Below are 14,531 nucleotides of genomic sequence, written 5' to 3'. Positions count from 1 at the left end.
CCACTTCTAATTTTAAACTTTTACCATTTCATGCTTGTACTTCAGCAGCAATTTCCTGATTTTAGGTCTCTCTCCACTTAAATCTACTTTATAAACTGAAACAAATTAATTTTCCTAAACAGTCACTTGATCAAGCCATTCCTCTATTGAAAAATCTTTTAAAGCTTCCCACTGATTACAGAAAAAGTCCAGATTCCTGATGGCATTCAGGATCTTCTACAACTGAGCCCCAACCTACCTTTCTCATCTTTCCCCTACTCTACATGTGGCTTCCACTGCAAACATCTGATACCTAAACAAAATTTCCCTGCCCATTAGTATTCCTGACTTTTTCTTTGCAGACCTCATCATCCCACTCTTGCCCTATTCTATTGTTCCCATTCCTCTTTACCTATATTCTTCCTATTATTTAATTCATCTCAATTTCCATTTTCCTCCAAAAAATTTCTCTCCATAATCCCAGGCAAAAATACTCTGTACCATTCAATTAGCACATACTACCTCTTACTGCTTCACAAGTACTTACCACCTAAACTTTGAGTTTCTTGATGACATGAACTCATACGTTCTGTGTATCTTCCTCTCTGTCCAGGACAAGAATTCAATTTATTGATCTTAATCTGATAGCCAGACTAAGGAGGTCAACAAGCTATAACATTCAGCCCTCCCTCCCTACACAAATGTGAGGGGCACTGATATCCCTATCCTGTTCTCTTACGATGATCCTAATCAGGTTTCTCTGTTTCTGTTTTTGCTTCACCCCCAAACCTGGAGTCTATGTTTCTAATTCTACAACAAATCTTCAATTCTTAAAAATCTCCTTTTACTTACTTGTTTTGGCAATTCTGACTTTGGAACACACCTCAATCCTGAATAACACAGCCAAGGGCTTAGAACCTTCCCTGGACATATTCTACCTGCAAATCTGGACAGTGATCCGACTTCAAAAAATACATTACTATAATGTTCTGGTTAACTACCCAAAATACTAGTTAGAGAACTTAAAACAAGAGACAAAGAAAGAAAGAAAAACCCATATAAAGTTAAGACCAAGATTTAAATAGAAGCAAACATCTTAAAGTTTAACAGGGTACCTGAAAATAACACCTATTTAATCTTTAAAATAATCTAAATCAAGCAGCTTCCTCACATATGAAATTAATTTGTAACCTACTCCAGGTACTTTTTGTGTATAGCAATACCTTAAAATAGGAAAGAGAATCAAACATTTCTTCAATCTGTTCTGAAGACTGAACAGATAATGATGATATTGGATGAGATGAATTCAAGGAATCCTTCTTCAGGGTTTTAAATCGAGCATCTAAGAAATCTTCATACTAGCAAAAAATGAAACAGATTAAGAAACCATGTATTAAAGACAGAGGCAAGTATAGTAATTATTTATATGAATTAGACTAATTACTGTTTAAGGTCATTATAAAAAATTAACTAGCTTCACTAAACGTCAGAAATAAGCTTTTGAAAATGGAGGAAGAATGTGACATTTTCCTTAAATTTGAAAGTAGAATTATAACCTCCTGGCCTCATGGAAAACAGTGTTTCCTAAACAACAGTATAAGCTGAGAATTTATTACTAAAGCAACCAAATGCTAAATCCAGATATTCAAAATGAATATTTAAAAATGGCTAGTGTATATTTGTAAAATAAAATCTGAAATAAAAAAAATAGGAACTGTTCCTTAAGCTGATTTCTCATACATAATCCAGCTTTTCTGTTAAGATAATATACATTTCCCTTAACTAAGGTTCATTCGAAGTAAAATATAACTCTTAAACAGCAAGAAGTCCGAGAGCTCCTCTAGAATGTATATTAGAAGTTTTTTAACATTCTGGGCACCACCAAGTGGTGAAACTGTATATCTCTTTGCTTAATTAAGTAGCATACACAGATTTAGAATACCTTGCTTATTAATATTCTAGCTTAAAATGAATTCATTTTACCACCTGAAATTTTTGAACAGGCCCTATATAAAAATTTCAAATTGAAAGCTCTAACAGTACTCTCTTTTTTTTTGATTTTTAATGGAGTATAGTTGATTTACAATACTGTATTAGTTTCAGGTGTATAGTAAAGTGAATCAGTTACACATATACATATATCCACTCTTTTTTTTTTTTTTAATTCTTTTCCCACATAGGCCATTACAGAGAGTATTCCTTTTTTGAAGCAATCTTGGATCATATATTCAGGAAGTTTAATAGAAAGTCACAGAACTTTAGAGTTGAAAGGGGTCTTTATACTTTTTCATCTACTGCTTGAATTATTTGGCAATATCTGTCATATATGACCTAGTGTGTCAAAATATCTCTAATGATAAGAAACATCTCCAGAGAGTCTAAGAACATAGTAACAATATTATCATGCTCCCTGTAACAGAATGGTGTTCCATGTCTTTGCAAAGGGCACAAAATATCGTTTGTACCTAAAAAGAGCAAATTATTTGTCTGTATCAACTTATGTATCACTGTCGTAAGAATGATCACAGTGATAACAGACAGACAGCATTGCTACAAAATATCTTATTTTTTTTCTCTTTATACATAGGATAAAAAGTTTTGTTTTGCAAAAAGAGGCTTTTCAACTCTATCTAAATTCCTTCAAGCAGAAGGGCCACATCTATTAAAATAAAATGTAGCAAAGCAATTTAAAATGTTCATCTTAATGACAAAGTGTAAAATAATTTCACAAAATTTCAGCTTTCTGAAATACATCAGTAAATAAAAGCACAATTTTCACTGTCAAATCTCAAGTATAGAGATCAATAACAAGGGTCAATTTTATCATATCTTTCTAGAAACATTTTCATTACTCCAAATGAATGGAAAATACATGTTGAATATGATTTGGCTATTTTTCCTTCTGGCATTCATAGTAGGCCTAACAAATAGTGTACTTACACTGGAGAGCTCTCCGAATATTTTTTCCAAAGAGAAATACTCCATGAAAGTAGCAAAACCTTCATTTAGCCATACATCATTCCACCACTGCATTGTTACCAGATTACCAAACCACTGTGGGAAAAAACAAACTACTAACCAACTTTGCACTCTCAAGAATTTTCTAATAATTGAATTGTCAGATTAATCACCTATAACCAGATTACAATTACTGAAAAAATACTTATTACAGTTAACACAAACTATATTCAAATTAAAGACTTGCAAATAAATGATATTTGTAATATAAATTTACTTTAAAAGTAGAATTGCATAAATTGTATAAATTCACTTTAAAAGTAAAATAAAAAATTTAACATTTTACCTTAAATGAAACAGGCAAGAAAGACAATTAGCATATTTATCAATTTAACACACATTATATACTAGGTAAACAAAAAGGAGTCACCTCATTAAAAGTAAGATTTCCTAGATAATGAAATTCTACTTTCTAATGTCAAGTTAGTAATATTATTTTCCATTGTATTTACAATCATCATGACAACTAAAAAATAAATTTCTATGTGAGGGATGTTCCTATAGTCAGAGAGCCTGGACTGCAGGTTTCTCCTCAGTCACCCAAGTTGAGGGCAGTATTTACATGATTCAAAACAGAATTCAAATAACATTCCGTAAGAAATTTGGCATGCATACAAATAAATGAAATCAGAAAGAACTTTAAATGGCTTTTTCCATGAGGTGGTAAGAAGAAGGAAAAAAAATGATACGAGACTCCCTTAAAAAAAATGCATCTCAAAATCCCTGAAATAAAGAGTGGTAAATAAAGAGTGAAATAAAGGGTGTGCAATTTAGTCAGTGCGGCCAAGGGCTTGTCTTGAACCATCAGCAAAATGACAGGGTTACTAGGTACTGAAACAAAACAACTTTGAGAATTACAAAAGCATATTTTTCAAAGATATTATCTTAAAACCTGTTTCAGAGGAAGATGACTTGTAAGTCCTAAAGAAGAAGTAAATGAGACACACTCCCCCAGGGGTGATGGCCGGACCCAGAAATAACAGACCTAGAGCAGATCCCCCCAAAAACAACTTGTCTACCTGCCTAAAACTGTAACAGTAAATAAGCATACGCTTCATATGCCAGCATGTCATGAAGCCCTCACGAGGGCTGCAGGGCGGGCTACAGACTGTGTCTGAGGTAGGCTGTCCACTGCCAGAGCATGTCCCACTCTTCCTCCACATGCTCCCACCATCACAACACCCCCATACCATACCCTACCCTGATAAACACCTCATCGAGGGCACAAGAGAGACAAGGTGTTGGGGAAGAAAGAGGGAGGTTCATGTACTCATATAATTTTCTTTCTTTTTCTCTATGTCATACAGAGTACCTTCCCTCTCCCAAATTAACTAAGAACCCAGTTTTAGCAGGAGACAAAACAATAAATCTAGTCCTGACAACTACAGTCCAAGAGTTGTAAGAAGAAGAGTACAACTCAGGGAAAAGGTTTCTTCCCCACCAAGTTATGAAAAGTAAGAGAGATAATGGATGTGAAAATGCTTTATAAACTGTAAAACCCTATACAAAACATTAAATAGCATTTTTATCAGAAAATTACGTTTGTTTGAAAAGCATCATATTATTATGAAAGAAGGCAATACTATAAAAAAAAGTTGAATTATTATTAGCATCTAAATGTATTCTAAAACTCTAGGATATGAAACAGACCACAGGTGTGAGATATAACAGCCTTGGTTGCTGATACCTGATGGGCCAGCTCATGAGCGATGATTTTAGTAACCAGTTTTTTATCCACCACTGAAGAAGTATTATTATCATACAGAAGTGTCTCTTCTCGGAAGGTGAGCAAACCCCAATTTTCCATTGCTCCTGCTTCAAAGTCAGGAATAGCCACCAAATCTGGACATAACAAGAAAGAAGTTATCAACTTTACCCCATCTAAGGCACTCCCTAATTAAATCAAAATATTTTACCCATTGGTCTATCACTGAATCAGAAGGCAGTGAATTCATTTATACTCCTAGGGAAATGAATCTTCCTAGCCCTGTATGCTCCTCACCTACCTGTCAGCTGAGGAAGACCTGACCAACCCCCTGTAGAATCACTGTTGCTCTGTCCCTGAGCAAGAGAAGATACCTAATTCCTTCACAGTGAAGAAGTTCCCAGAGCAAGGAGGACAAGATGCAGGGCCAACGTTCTTCTAGCTAAAACCAGCTCCATGTTGAACAGCACTGAAATGCTCTTGCTTTCCTGAGCTCTCATTACTCCTATTATTATTTGAATTAGGAATTTCTTAGAAAATTAGAACTAGTCAAACTCCAGACTAAGCCCTAAGCAAATCCCCACTTACACAGCACCTCTGAAATAGTCCCATAAACTTCTAAGTGTTTTAAGCTCCACTTTCAGATACATCCATGGAATCTAAATAATCTTAACAAATACAAACAATTCTGAAGGCAAACAATTAACAGTGTTTCTTGGTTTTCCTTTAAAGTAACTTCGGCAAAAGTTCTTCCGAAAAAAACATTTGCAACATAAATCTAGGTTATAATGATAATGAAAATCACAGGCACTGTTTGATTCTTACCCAGTTTCTTTAGTGGGTATTGAATTTCAAAGTAGTTTTGATAAAACTCAAGAAGCTTCACAGTTGTTTCCAAGGCATGGTGAACTTGACCAATCTTTTCTGGGACAGCATATATAGAAACCTAAAAGGTAACAGGTATGATGTAAAGACAGGTACAATTAAAATGGCATGATATTCAGGTGAACACTGTCAAGATTAGCATACCTGAGAACTACATAAAGATATATGAGATTTTTCAGGACAGCAACTCTCGCTTATAGTTCTTTTAACCCCTATAGGATTTAGCAAGTCATTTCCATACATACAACGTTAAAAAGAAAAAAAGCTATCAGTAAGTTTAAAGTTAACATGATATCCAAAATAAACTATTTTATATCATATAGCAATTTATAAGCATCTGCCTGTTTAATTTTATGATACTCTTCTCTTCCTCTCCATTACCTACAATGGCCCTTCCCTGTCTATGAGCTATCAAACTGTAAATTATTTGAAGGCCAAAACTAAGTTTTCATCTTTTTAGCACCTATCACAGTGCCTGGCATCGAGAAGGCATTCAATAGAGAGAAGTCACAGCTTACAAGGGAGTTAGTTCTAACATAAACACCTAAGACAGAAATGTTGAAATTACCCTGGGAAAACCTATTAGAGACCAACACATTCTCTTTTAGCAAGTATGGCACAGCCAGTTTTTCTTGGAAGCCTTGGAACTGCTTCCTTTTTTTTTTTCCTGCAGTTGTTGGCTTGTTTTTAAGGAACATGTTGTATCAAAAATAACCATACCCAGCAGAGTGAAACACTCAGCGAGTGGCACATGGTAACTAAAACCAGGTAAGCGGATACTGGGATTCATGCCCACACTGCCCAATCACTTCAGGGCGCATGCTCCAGGGAAGATGCAGTGCCCACATTACTTAAATTGTTATTGTTTCTCTCTTTTTCTGATTAAGTGCATAAGTTAAACATATATGATGTAACTAACTATACATGTCTTAACAGTAAGTATCAAAGGCAAAATTTAAGCAATTACATTAAAAGCAACAGGTTTTAAAAAGCAATATTTATTGTTTTTCAATTGACTGAAAGAAAAAAATCCCTCTGTACTCAACTTGGGAAAGTAGGATATGGACAAGACACAGCAGAAGATAAAAACCTCAAAATAAAGATCCCAACAGGTGGGAAATAGAGACCTATTGAATAATTCACCATTTGAAAAAATACTCTAACCCCAAATTATTTTTGGTCTTTCATTAAAGCACTGACAAACAGTCAACAATTTCTCAGAGGTCATAATTTCAGCTTTAATTGTCTTTATGTGGGGCCTTAGTCTATAGAACATATGCATTAATCACAAAAACATGGAGGTAACATGGCATTAAAAATTAAATATAAAGAAAAAATTTTAAGTAAACAAACAACAAAATTAAATGCACAAGCTCTGTAGTTAGACTGCCAGGTTCAAATCTCTGCTAGTTGTGTGAACTTAGTTAGCCTCAATCTCCTTATCTATAAAATGGTGATAAAAGTAGCTCCTATCCTCACAGGGTTGCTGTCAGGATTAAATGAACTAATATGTATAGAACTTAGAATAGTGCCTGACACAAAAGAAGTGTTCAATAAATAGTAGTTATTATCATTACTACAAATAGAATCCCATCAGAAATGGGGTAAAATATGTATGAGCAGAGCATTTGTGGCAACAGTGACAGGAACAATGAAGTGTTAGGAGTTCAGTTAGCCCATATACAATATGTTACTTTCTAAAGTAACTATGGAAGAAATTTAATGTCACATCATGTGGCCAAGTGTACTTCACCAGCCCAGCACTCGAACATCTGCAGCCCTTAGTACAGGACTGTGACCACAGCTTACTGAATTCAGTCACCACCTGCCAAAGGACCATGCACACTTCCTGCATCATTCCCCCTGTGAAAGTGTTAGCACACAAGCACACACAACAAAGTCTGACATATTCTTCTTAAATCTAACTACCATTATAAATGACTGTACCAAGATCACTTGGAATTTGAGACCAGTCTTTATTATTTCTGCCTGCCCTTTCCACACATACATATTTTATGTTCCAGTCAATGTAACCATCTAGAAGATGCTGTCCTAATAGAAACACCACCCATATACTCCAGGTTCCTCCTCAAACATCCTTCTCCCAAACACACCATTTGGCCACTCCCATCACTATGTGTGAAAGCATCTTTCATTAGATGAAAAGTAAAGGGAGAAAAAAGTTCACATGGAACTGAAATCTGACCAAAGGATCCACTGAGTCCCATTTCTGGAATACAATGACTAGGAAGAAAGGTAGTTTGGCATTTTCTCTTTCCTTCTACTTCTCTTCTTTTAAAATATGTGCTGTGAATTCTCACTAGAGATGAATTGTCAGGTCATTACATTATTATCATGCTTGTTTTAAGAGCAACAGAAGCAGTAAGAAATAAAGAAAGCAATCTAGTTCAACAAAGAAGTTTTGACCAGCACCCTGCACTTGGTAAGAGCACTCTAAACACTGTTAAATGCAAGTCAACTGGTGCTCAGGCCTTAAGGCTTACAACTTAAAACTTTTCCTACAACATCTCTTGCTAAGACTGAGAGATTTATAAAAGACACAAAAAAGTCTCCTAGTCAGCTCTCAGAGAAAAGAGTTAAGACTGAGGAACAGCAGATTTGTTAGGTTTAACTTACTCTGCTCCTTAATTTAATAAGAAGCAAAAACTAGATAAAAGCAAAACCAGAACCAAACCTCATCCCCCCCAAAGAACAACATACAGCCTGCAAGATTTATGAAGACAGAAAATACTGGAATCTTCCAATACTAAGTTTCCTGAAAAACACCAGCTCTCCTAAACAGACAGCTGAGCATACAAAAAGCATAAATTCCTTAAAAAAAAAAAACAACCCCAAAACAAAAAAACCTCACCATAATGAAGTCTATCCAGAATAATTGATTACATGGGACTTGAGACTTTAGGAGAATGATATAAATTACATATAATGTCCCTAGTTGGTGGAAGGATACTTGAGGAAATGTTGTTTGTGGAGCTAAGTCATGTTCCTAACTAAATAAGAATAAATTAAAATTATAACTTCACATGGATAATAGTGTTGAAGGTTCTGTTTGGATGTCAAACAGACATGATGTCCACATCTGACTAACCACCAATGGATTCTGATTCTATAAATTAGACCTGTCTATGGTAAAAACGAAATCAGGTAATGGCAACAACAAAATAAAAACCTCAAGACAAACTGATAAAGTGTATTTCAAAACTAGCCTAGAATTTTCTAGGTAATTCTGGCATTCCTGAAGGCAGAGAGAGGTTTAAGGAACATTGAATAATGGACAGAAATGATAAAACAAATGTTCTCTCTTTCTTTAGGTCTTTGACAACATAGTAATCTTTATCACTGAACAGGCCACGTTTAATAATCCACAGTCAACTTTGACATTTTCAGTTGTTTACTATGACTGACATTAATAAGTAAAGCCCTACTGCCTTATTCCTGAATCTTGTGAAATAGGCCTAATGTCAAATGTTACAAAATAGAACATATCCTAGAGATTACAACATTTTAGTGGAACAAAAATCCTTTATTAGACTCTAAGTCTGAATTTCTGATCACCATACCTACAGAAATCACATCATTTGTTGTAAGAAGCAGTATATTGTGGTAGACAGTGAATTCTGACTATCATTTACTGGCTATGTAATCTAGGTTACTTAACCTCTCTGGTACACTGTTTCTTCATCAGCAATATGAGGCTAATGCCTTCCCTTCATTTGGTTTATAAAATAAAAAGATGTTTATAAATGAGAGCTCAAGACAACTGCCTGCACAGAGTACAACTCCACACATGCTAGAGTCTCCCCCATTTCCTAATAAAAAGAGAAAGTTAATAAAACAGTTGTTTATTTGTAATTTTTTCAAAACACATTTACTGGGTAGCATTAAAAATGATAAAGGTTATTTATATTTATATATACAAGGGAGTTTACATACATACAAGGCAGTTTCTCTGTGTGTGTATTACTATCTGCCAGGTACCGAAGATTTTACAGGAATTTAAAAAACTTAATCCTTGCGACAGCAGGCTAATATAGACAATATAGTATTAGAGTTGTGGAAGGTGAGGTTTAGAGAATTACAGAGCAGTCTGCCCAAGGGCACATAGGTAGAAAGCTATACAGGAGAGATCTGAACTGAGGTAGATGCCAGAGTCCATGTTTAACCATGTTGCTTCCTAATACATGTAAATAAAAAGCAAAAAAAGTCACTTGAAACTCCTCTCTCTCTTTCAATCTCTCTCTCTTTCCAGTTGACCCTTGAACAATGATGGGGTTAGGGGCAACAACCCTTGGAGCAGTTGAAAATCTGAGTATAACTTATAGTCAGTCTTCTGCATCTAAGGATTCAAACTATGGATCGTGTAGTACTGCAGTATTTACTATTGAAAAAAATCTGCAATAAGTGGACTTGTGCAGTTCAAACTCGTGTTCTTCAAGGGTCAACTGTTGTGGACAAAAAAATATATATATATATGTTATACATATATGTTATATGTTATATATATATGTTATATATAAGATATATATATATATATATATATAATATATGAGGTATATATCTGAGCAGTGAATAATTCAGCCTGACTAGATGAAAGAATTCCATTGGAGCAACTGGAAATATAACCGAATTTATGAGGGCCTTCAATATCACAGAATTATGAGTTTGAACGTAATCCTACAGGCAGTAAGAAGCCAGCATAGCTGTTGAAAGAAAGAGAGAGAGAGGGAGGGAGGGGGAGAGAAAGAGAGGGAAAATAAAAAGCCAGGACTACATACATTTTGAGATACAATAAAAAGTGCTGGGGATTTTATATCAAAGAGTGTGATAAGAACTACAACAGAGATGTAACTAAAGTGCTATGAAATATCAGAGAGGGAATGATTAATCCCAGCTGGGGAAAGAAGGAAAAGTTTCAAGGAGAGGGTGGTACTCAGCTGGCTCTTAAAGAAGCAACCTGACTTAAGATTGAACCTTTTAGGTTTTATCAAGGCTGCAACATCTGCATCAAGGGCTAAATTTGGGGTGCAAAACTTGAAGAGAGATTAATTGAATTTTTTTCAGAATTAAACCAGTCTTAATATCCTTTCGAAAGGACTCCGAAAAACTCTTTGGTTTAGACTTGCCCAAAACTCTTTTAAACCCAAAGGTGAGTAAATGATATTTAGCACTTACTCAATGTAGTCCACATTACCCTTGAACACGAACAGGTCTCCATCCTTTGAGCATGAAGTCATATGGCAGTGTTATTGCTGATGAAGAGCCAGATAATCCTTACCTCACCCCTTCTCTCTAAGAGTTAATGGAGTAGACATGATAATCTTTTCTAACAGAAGGAGTATGCCCCTCTTAATTAGCAAATAATAAGATCCAAATACAATGTGATTAAAATAAAGTTCTTTGGTCTGGAAAGGAAGCCCAAATCCAAGTGAATGTGTTCAAAGGGTAGAAAACATACCCTGCTGGGGATCAAAAATATGAAAAAAAAAATTAAAGAATTCCATCATATTTCTATCATGAAAAATAATCATTTTTAGCTTTAAAAGATCCTTTTCTCCTATGTTGTTAGTATGTGAAGATATTAGCTTTTTAAGGTCTTTACAGTGAAATTAAGGCATAAAATCCAATCAAACAATCATTTACAGAAGATTCAAACGACGAAGAAAAGCAGAGGAGCCTAATTAGAACAAAGGGTCAATCTTGACAAATTACAGACATAGCAGACATTTAAACAATCTTCTCTCTTTAAGATGAAGAAAATTCAATCAGGACTTGCTTTTTCAAAAGGTGCATTCAAATGACTGTTACAACTTGGAGTTTTTCTTCTAACTAAATTTTTATGCTATCTTTTAAGTCTGCACAATGTTCTAGATTTGCTGCTGTCCAATAAAATTTTCTGCATTGATGGAAATATTCAATATCTTTGATATCCAATAAGGTAGCCACTAGCCACAAGAATGCTAGAAATGTGGCTACTGAGACTAAGGAAGTGAATTTTAAATTTAATTAATTTTTGCAGCTTTAATGATATAATTAACATATATTATGTAAGTTTAAGGTATACAACATGTTCATTAGATACACTTATATATTGTGAAATGCTTACCACAGTAGCACGAGTTAACACTTCCATCACTTCACATAACTACCATTTCTTTTGCATGGTGAGAACATTTAAGCAACTCTCTTTGCAACTTTCAAATATATAATACAGTGTTAACTATAATCACCATGCTATACATTAGCTCCCCAGAACTTATTTATAACTGGAAGTTTGGACCCTTTGACCAACATCTCCCCATCTCCCCCACCCCTCAGGCCCTGGCAACCACGAGTCCACTGTTTCCATGAGTTCAGTTTTAGATTCCACACATAAGTGAGGTCATATAGTCTTTGTCTGTCTGACTTATTTCACTTAGCATAATGCCCTCAAGGTCCATATATGTTGTCCCAAATGGCAAGATTACCTTCTTTCTTTCTCATGGCTGAATAACACTCCATTGTGTGTGTATGTGTGTGTGTGTGTGTGTGTGTGTGTGTGTGTGTATATACACACATACACAGACGACATCTTTATCCATTCATCCGCACTTAAGTTATTATTATGAATAATAATATTATTATTGTTAGTAATGCTGCAACAAACATGGAAGTGCAGACCTCTTTAAGATCCTGATTTGATATATATCCTGTGGATATATACCCAGAAGTGGGATTGCTGGATCATATGATGGTACTACTTTTAATTTTTTGAGGAACCCTCATATTGTTTTCCACAGTGGCTACACCAATTTACATTCCCACTAATAGCGCACAAAGGTTCCCTTTTCTCCACATTCTCACCAACACTTGTTACTTGTTATGTCTTTTTGATGGCAGTCATTCTAACAGGTGTGAGGTGGTATCTCACTGAGGTTTTGATTTGTATTTTCCTTCTGATTAGTGATATTGAGAACCTTTTGATGTATCTGTTGGTCATCTGCATGTCTTCTTTGGAAAAATGTCTATTCAGTTCCTCTGCCCTTTTTTAACCAGATTGTTTGGTTTTTTGCCACTGAGTTGTATGAGTTCCTTATATATTTTGAATATTAATCTCTTATCAGATATTTGATATGTTCTTCCATTCCACAGGTTACCTTTTAATTTTGTTGACTGTTTCTTTTGCAGTGCAGAAATTTTTAGTTTGAGGTTCTCCTACTTGTTGATTTTGGCTTTTGTTGCATGTGCTTTGGTGTCATATACAAAAAATTGTTGCCAAGACCCATGCCAAAGAACTTTTTCTCTATGTTTTCTTCTAGGAGTTTTATACTTTCAAATCCTACATTTAAGTCTTTAATCCATTTCCAGTTAATTTTTGTGAGTGGTGAAAGATAAGGGTCCAATTTCATTCTTCTGCATGTGATGGTCATTTATTGAAGAGACTACCCTTTCCCCACTGAGTATTCTTGGCTCCCTTGTCATATATTAGTTGACCATTTTTGCAGAGTTTATTTTTGGGGTCTTGATTCTTTTCTATTGGTCTGTGTCTACTTTTATGCTAGCACCACACTCTTTGATTACTATGCATATGACTTTGATTACTTTATCTCTGTAGTATAGTTTGAAATCAAGGAAGTGTGATACCTCCAACTTTGTTCTTTTTTCTCAAGATTGCTCTAGCTATTCGAGGTCTCTGCGGTTCCATACAAATTTTAGGATTACTTTTTTCTATTTCTGTGAAAAATGCCATTAGAATTCTGTTGCATTGACTCTATAGATTTTTTTTTTTTTTTAAGGCTTGGTAGAATTCACCAGAGAAACTGACCTGATCCTGGGCTTTTCTTTGTTGGGATGTTTTTGATTATTAATTCAATCTCTCTTTATATTACTGATCTGTTCAGATTTTTTTATGTCTTCATGATTTAGTCTTGGTAGATTGTATGTTCCTAGGAGCTTATACATTTCTTCTAGGTTATCCAATTTCTTGGCCTATAGTTATTCACAGTAGACTCTTATGATCCTCTGTACTTCTGTGGTATCAGCTGTAATGTCTCCTTTCATTTCTGATTTTGAGTCTTCTTTTTTCACTAGTTAGTCTAGCTAAAGGTTTGTCAATTTCATTTACCTTTCTAAAAATCCAGCTCTTTGTTTTGTTGATCTTTTCTACTCTCTTTCTGGTATCTATTTCATTTATCTGCTCTGATCTTTGCTTATTTCCTTCCTTCTGCTAACGTCGGACTCAGTTTGTTATTCTTCTTCTAGTTCCTTGAGGTGTAAAGTTAGGTTGTTTATTTGAGATCTTTCTTTTTTCTTAATGTAGGCATTTATCACTCTAAAGTTCCCTCCTAGAACTGCTTTTGATACATCCCATAGAATGCATATACCACATTATACTATTAGAACATTCTGAATTTTACTATATAAATACCTTTTCCAGTGTGTTGTACATTTTCATGTTTTCATGTTACTAGCTAGTGTCCTTTCAATTCAGCTGGAAGCACTCCTTTCAGCAATTCTTGTAAGGCAGGTCTAGGGGTAAGGGGCTCTCTCAGCTTTTTTTTCTTGTATGGAAAAGTCTTTCTCACTCCTTCATTTCTGAGGATAACTTTGCTGGATAGAGTATTTTTGGTTGGCAGTTTTTTCCTTTCAGCACTCTGAATATATCATTTGCTTCTCTCTTGTGTTCTAAGGCTTCTTCTCAGAAATCCACTGATAGATTTATGGTAGTTCCCTTATAAGTTATAAGCTTCTTTTCTTTTGCTGCTTTTAAGATTCTCTTTGACTTCTGACCATTTTATTATAACGTGTCTTGGAGAAGACCTCTTTAAGCTGAGTGTGTTTGGTAACCTATGAGCTTCATGAACTTGGATATCCAAATTTCTCCCCAGATTTGCTAAGTTCTCAGCAATTATTTTTTTAAGTAAGCTTTCTGCCCCCTGTTCCCTAT

At 34.9% G+C, this 14,531-nt stretch overlaps 1 protein-coding gene across 5 annotated transcripts in view; it reads right to left on the bottom strand.

Annotated features, from left to right (window-relative positions):
• The window catches only part of LNPEP (leucyl and cystinyl aminopeptidase), a 106,553-nt gene that overhangs the window by 41,733 nt on the left and 50,289 nt on the right, over positions 1-14,531 (bottom strand). For 4 of the 5 annotated variants that reach the window (XM_089909138.1, XM_022592271.3, XM_089909137.1 and 1 more), the window contains 4 exons: positions 5,528-5,648; positions 4,685-4,839; positions 2,920-3,033; positions 1,203-1,337 (listed from right to left, as the gene is read on the bottom strand). In XM_089909138.1, the coding sequence (XP_089765264.1) occupies positions 1,203-1,337; positions 2,920-3,033; positions 4,685-4,839; positions 5,528-5,648 (525 nt within the window). The remainder of the gene's footprint in view (positions 1-1,202; positions 1,338-2,919; positions 3,034-4,684; positions 4,840-5,527; positions 5,649-14,531) is intronic. The other variant, XM_089909139.1, reaches the window with a different exon arrangement.

Source organism: Delphinapterus leucas, chromosome 3 (genome assembly GCF_059928025.1).
Source record: "Delphinapterus leucas isolate spDelLeu-1000000601 "Yukka" chromosome 3, BTC_Dleu_Yukka2, whole genome shotgun sequence".
In the NCBI taxonomy this organism is placed as follows: Eukaryota; Metazoa; Chordata; class Mammalia; order Artiodactyla; family Monodontidae; genus Delphinapterus; species Delphinapterus leucas.
The sequence above is the reverse complement of the archived record's forward strand: the minus strand, read 5'-3'. Positions and strand labels throughout refer to the sequence as shown.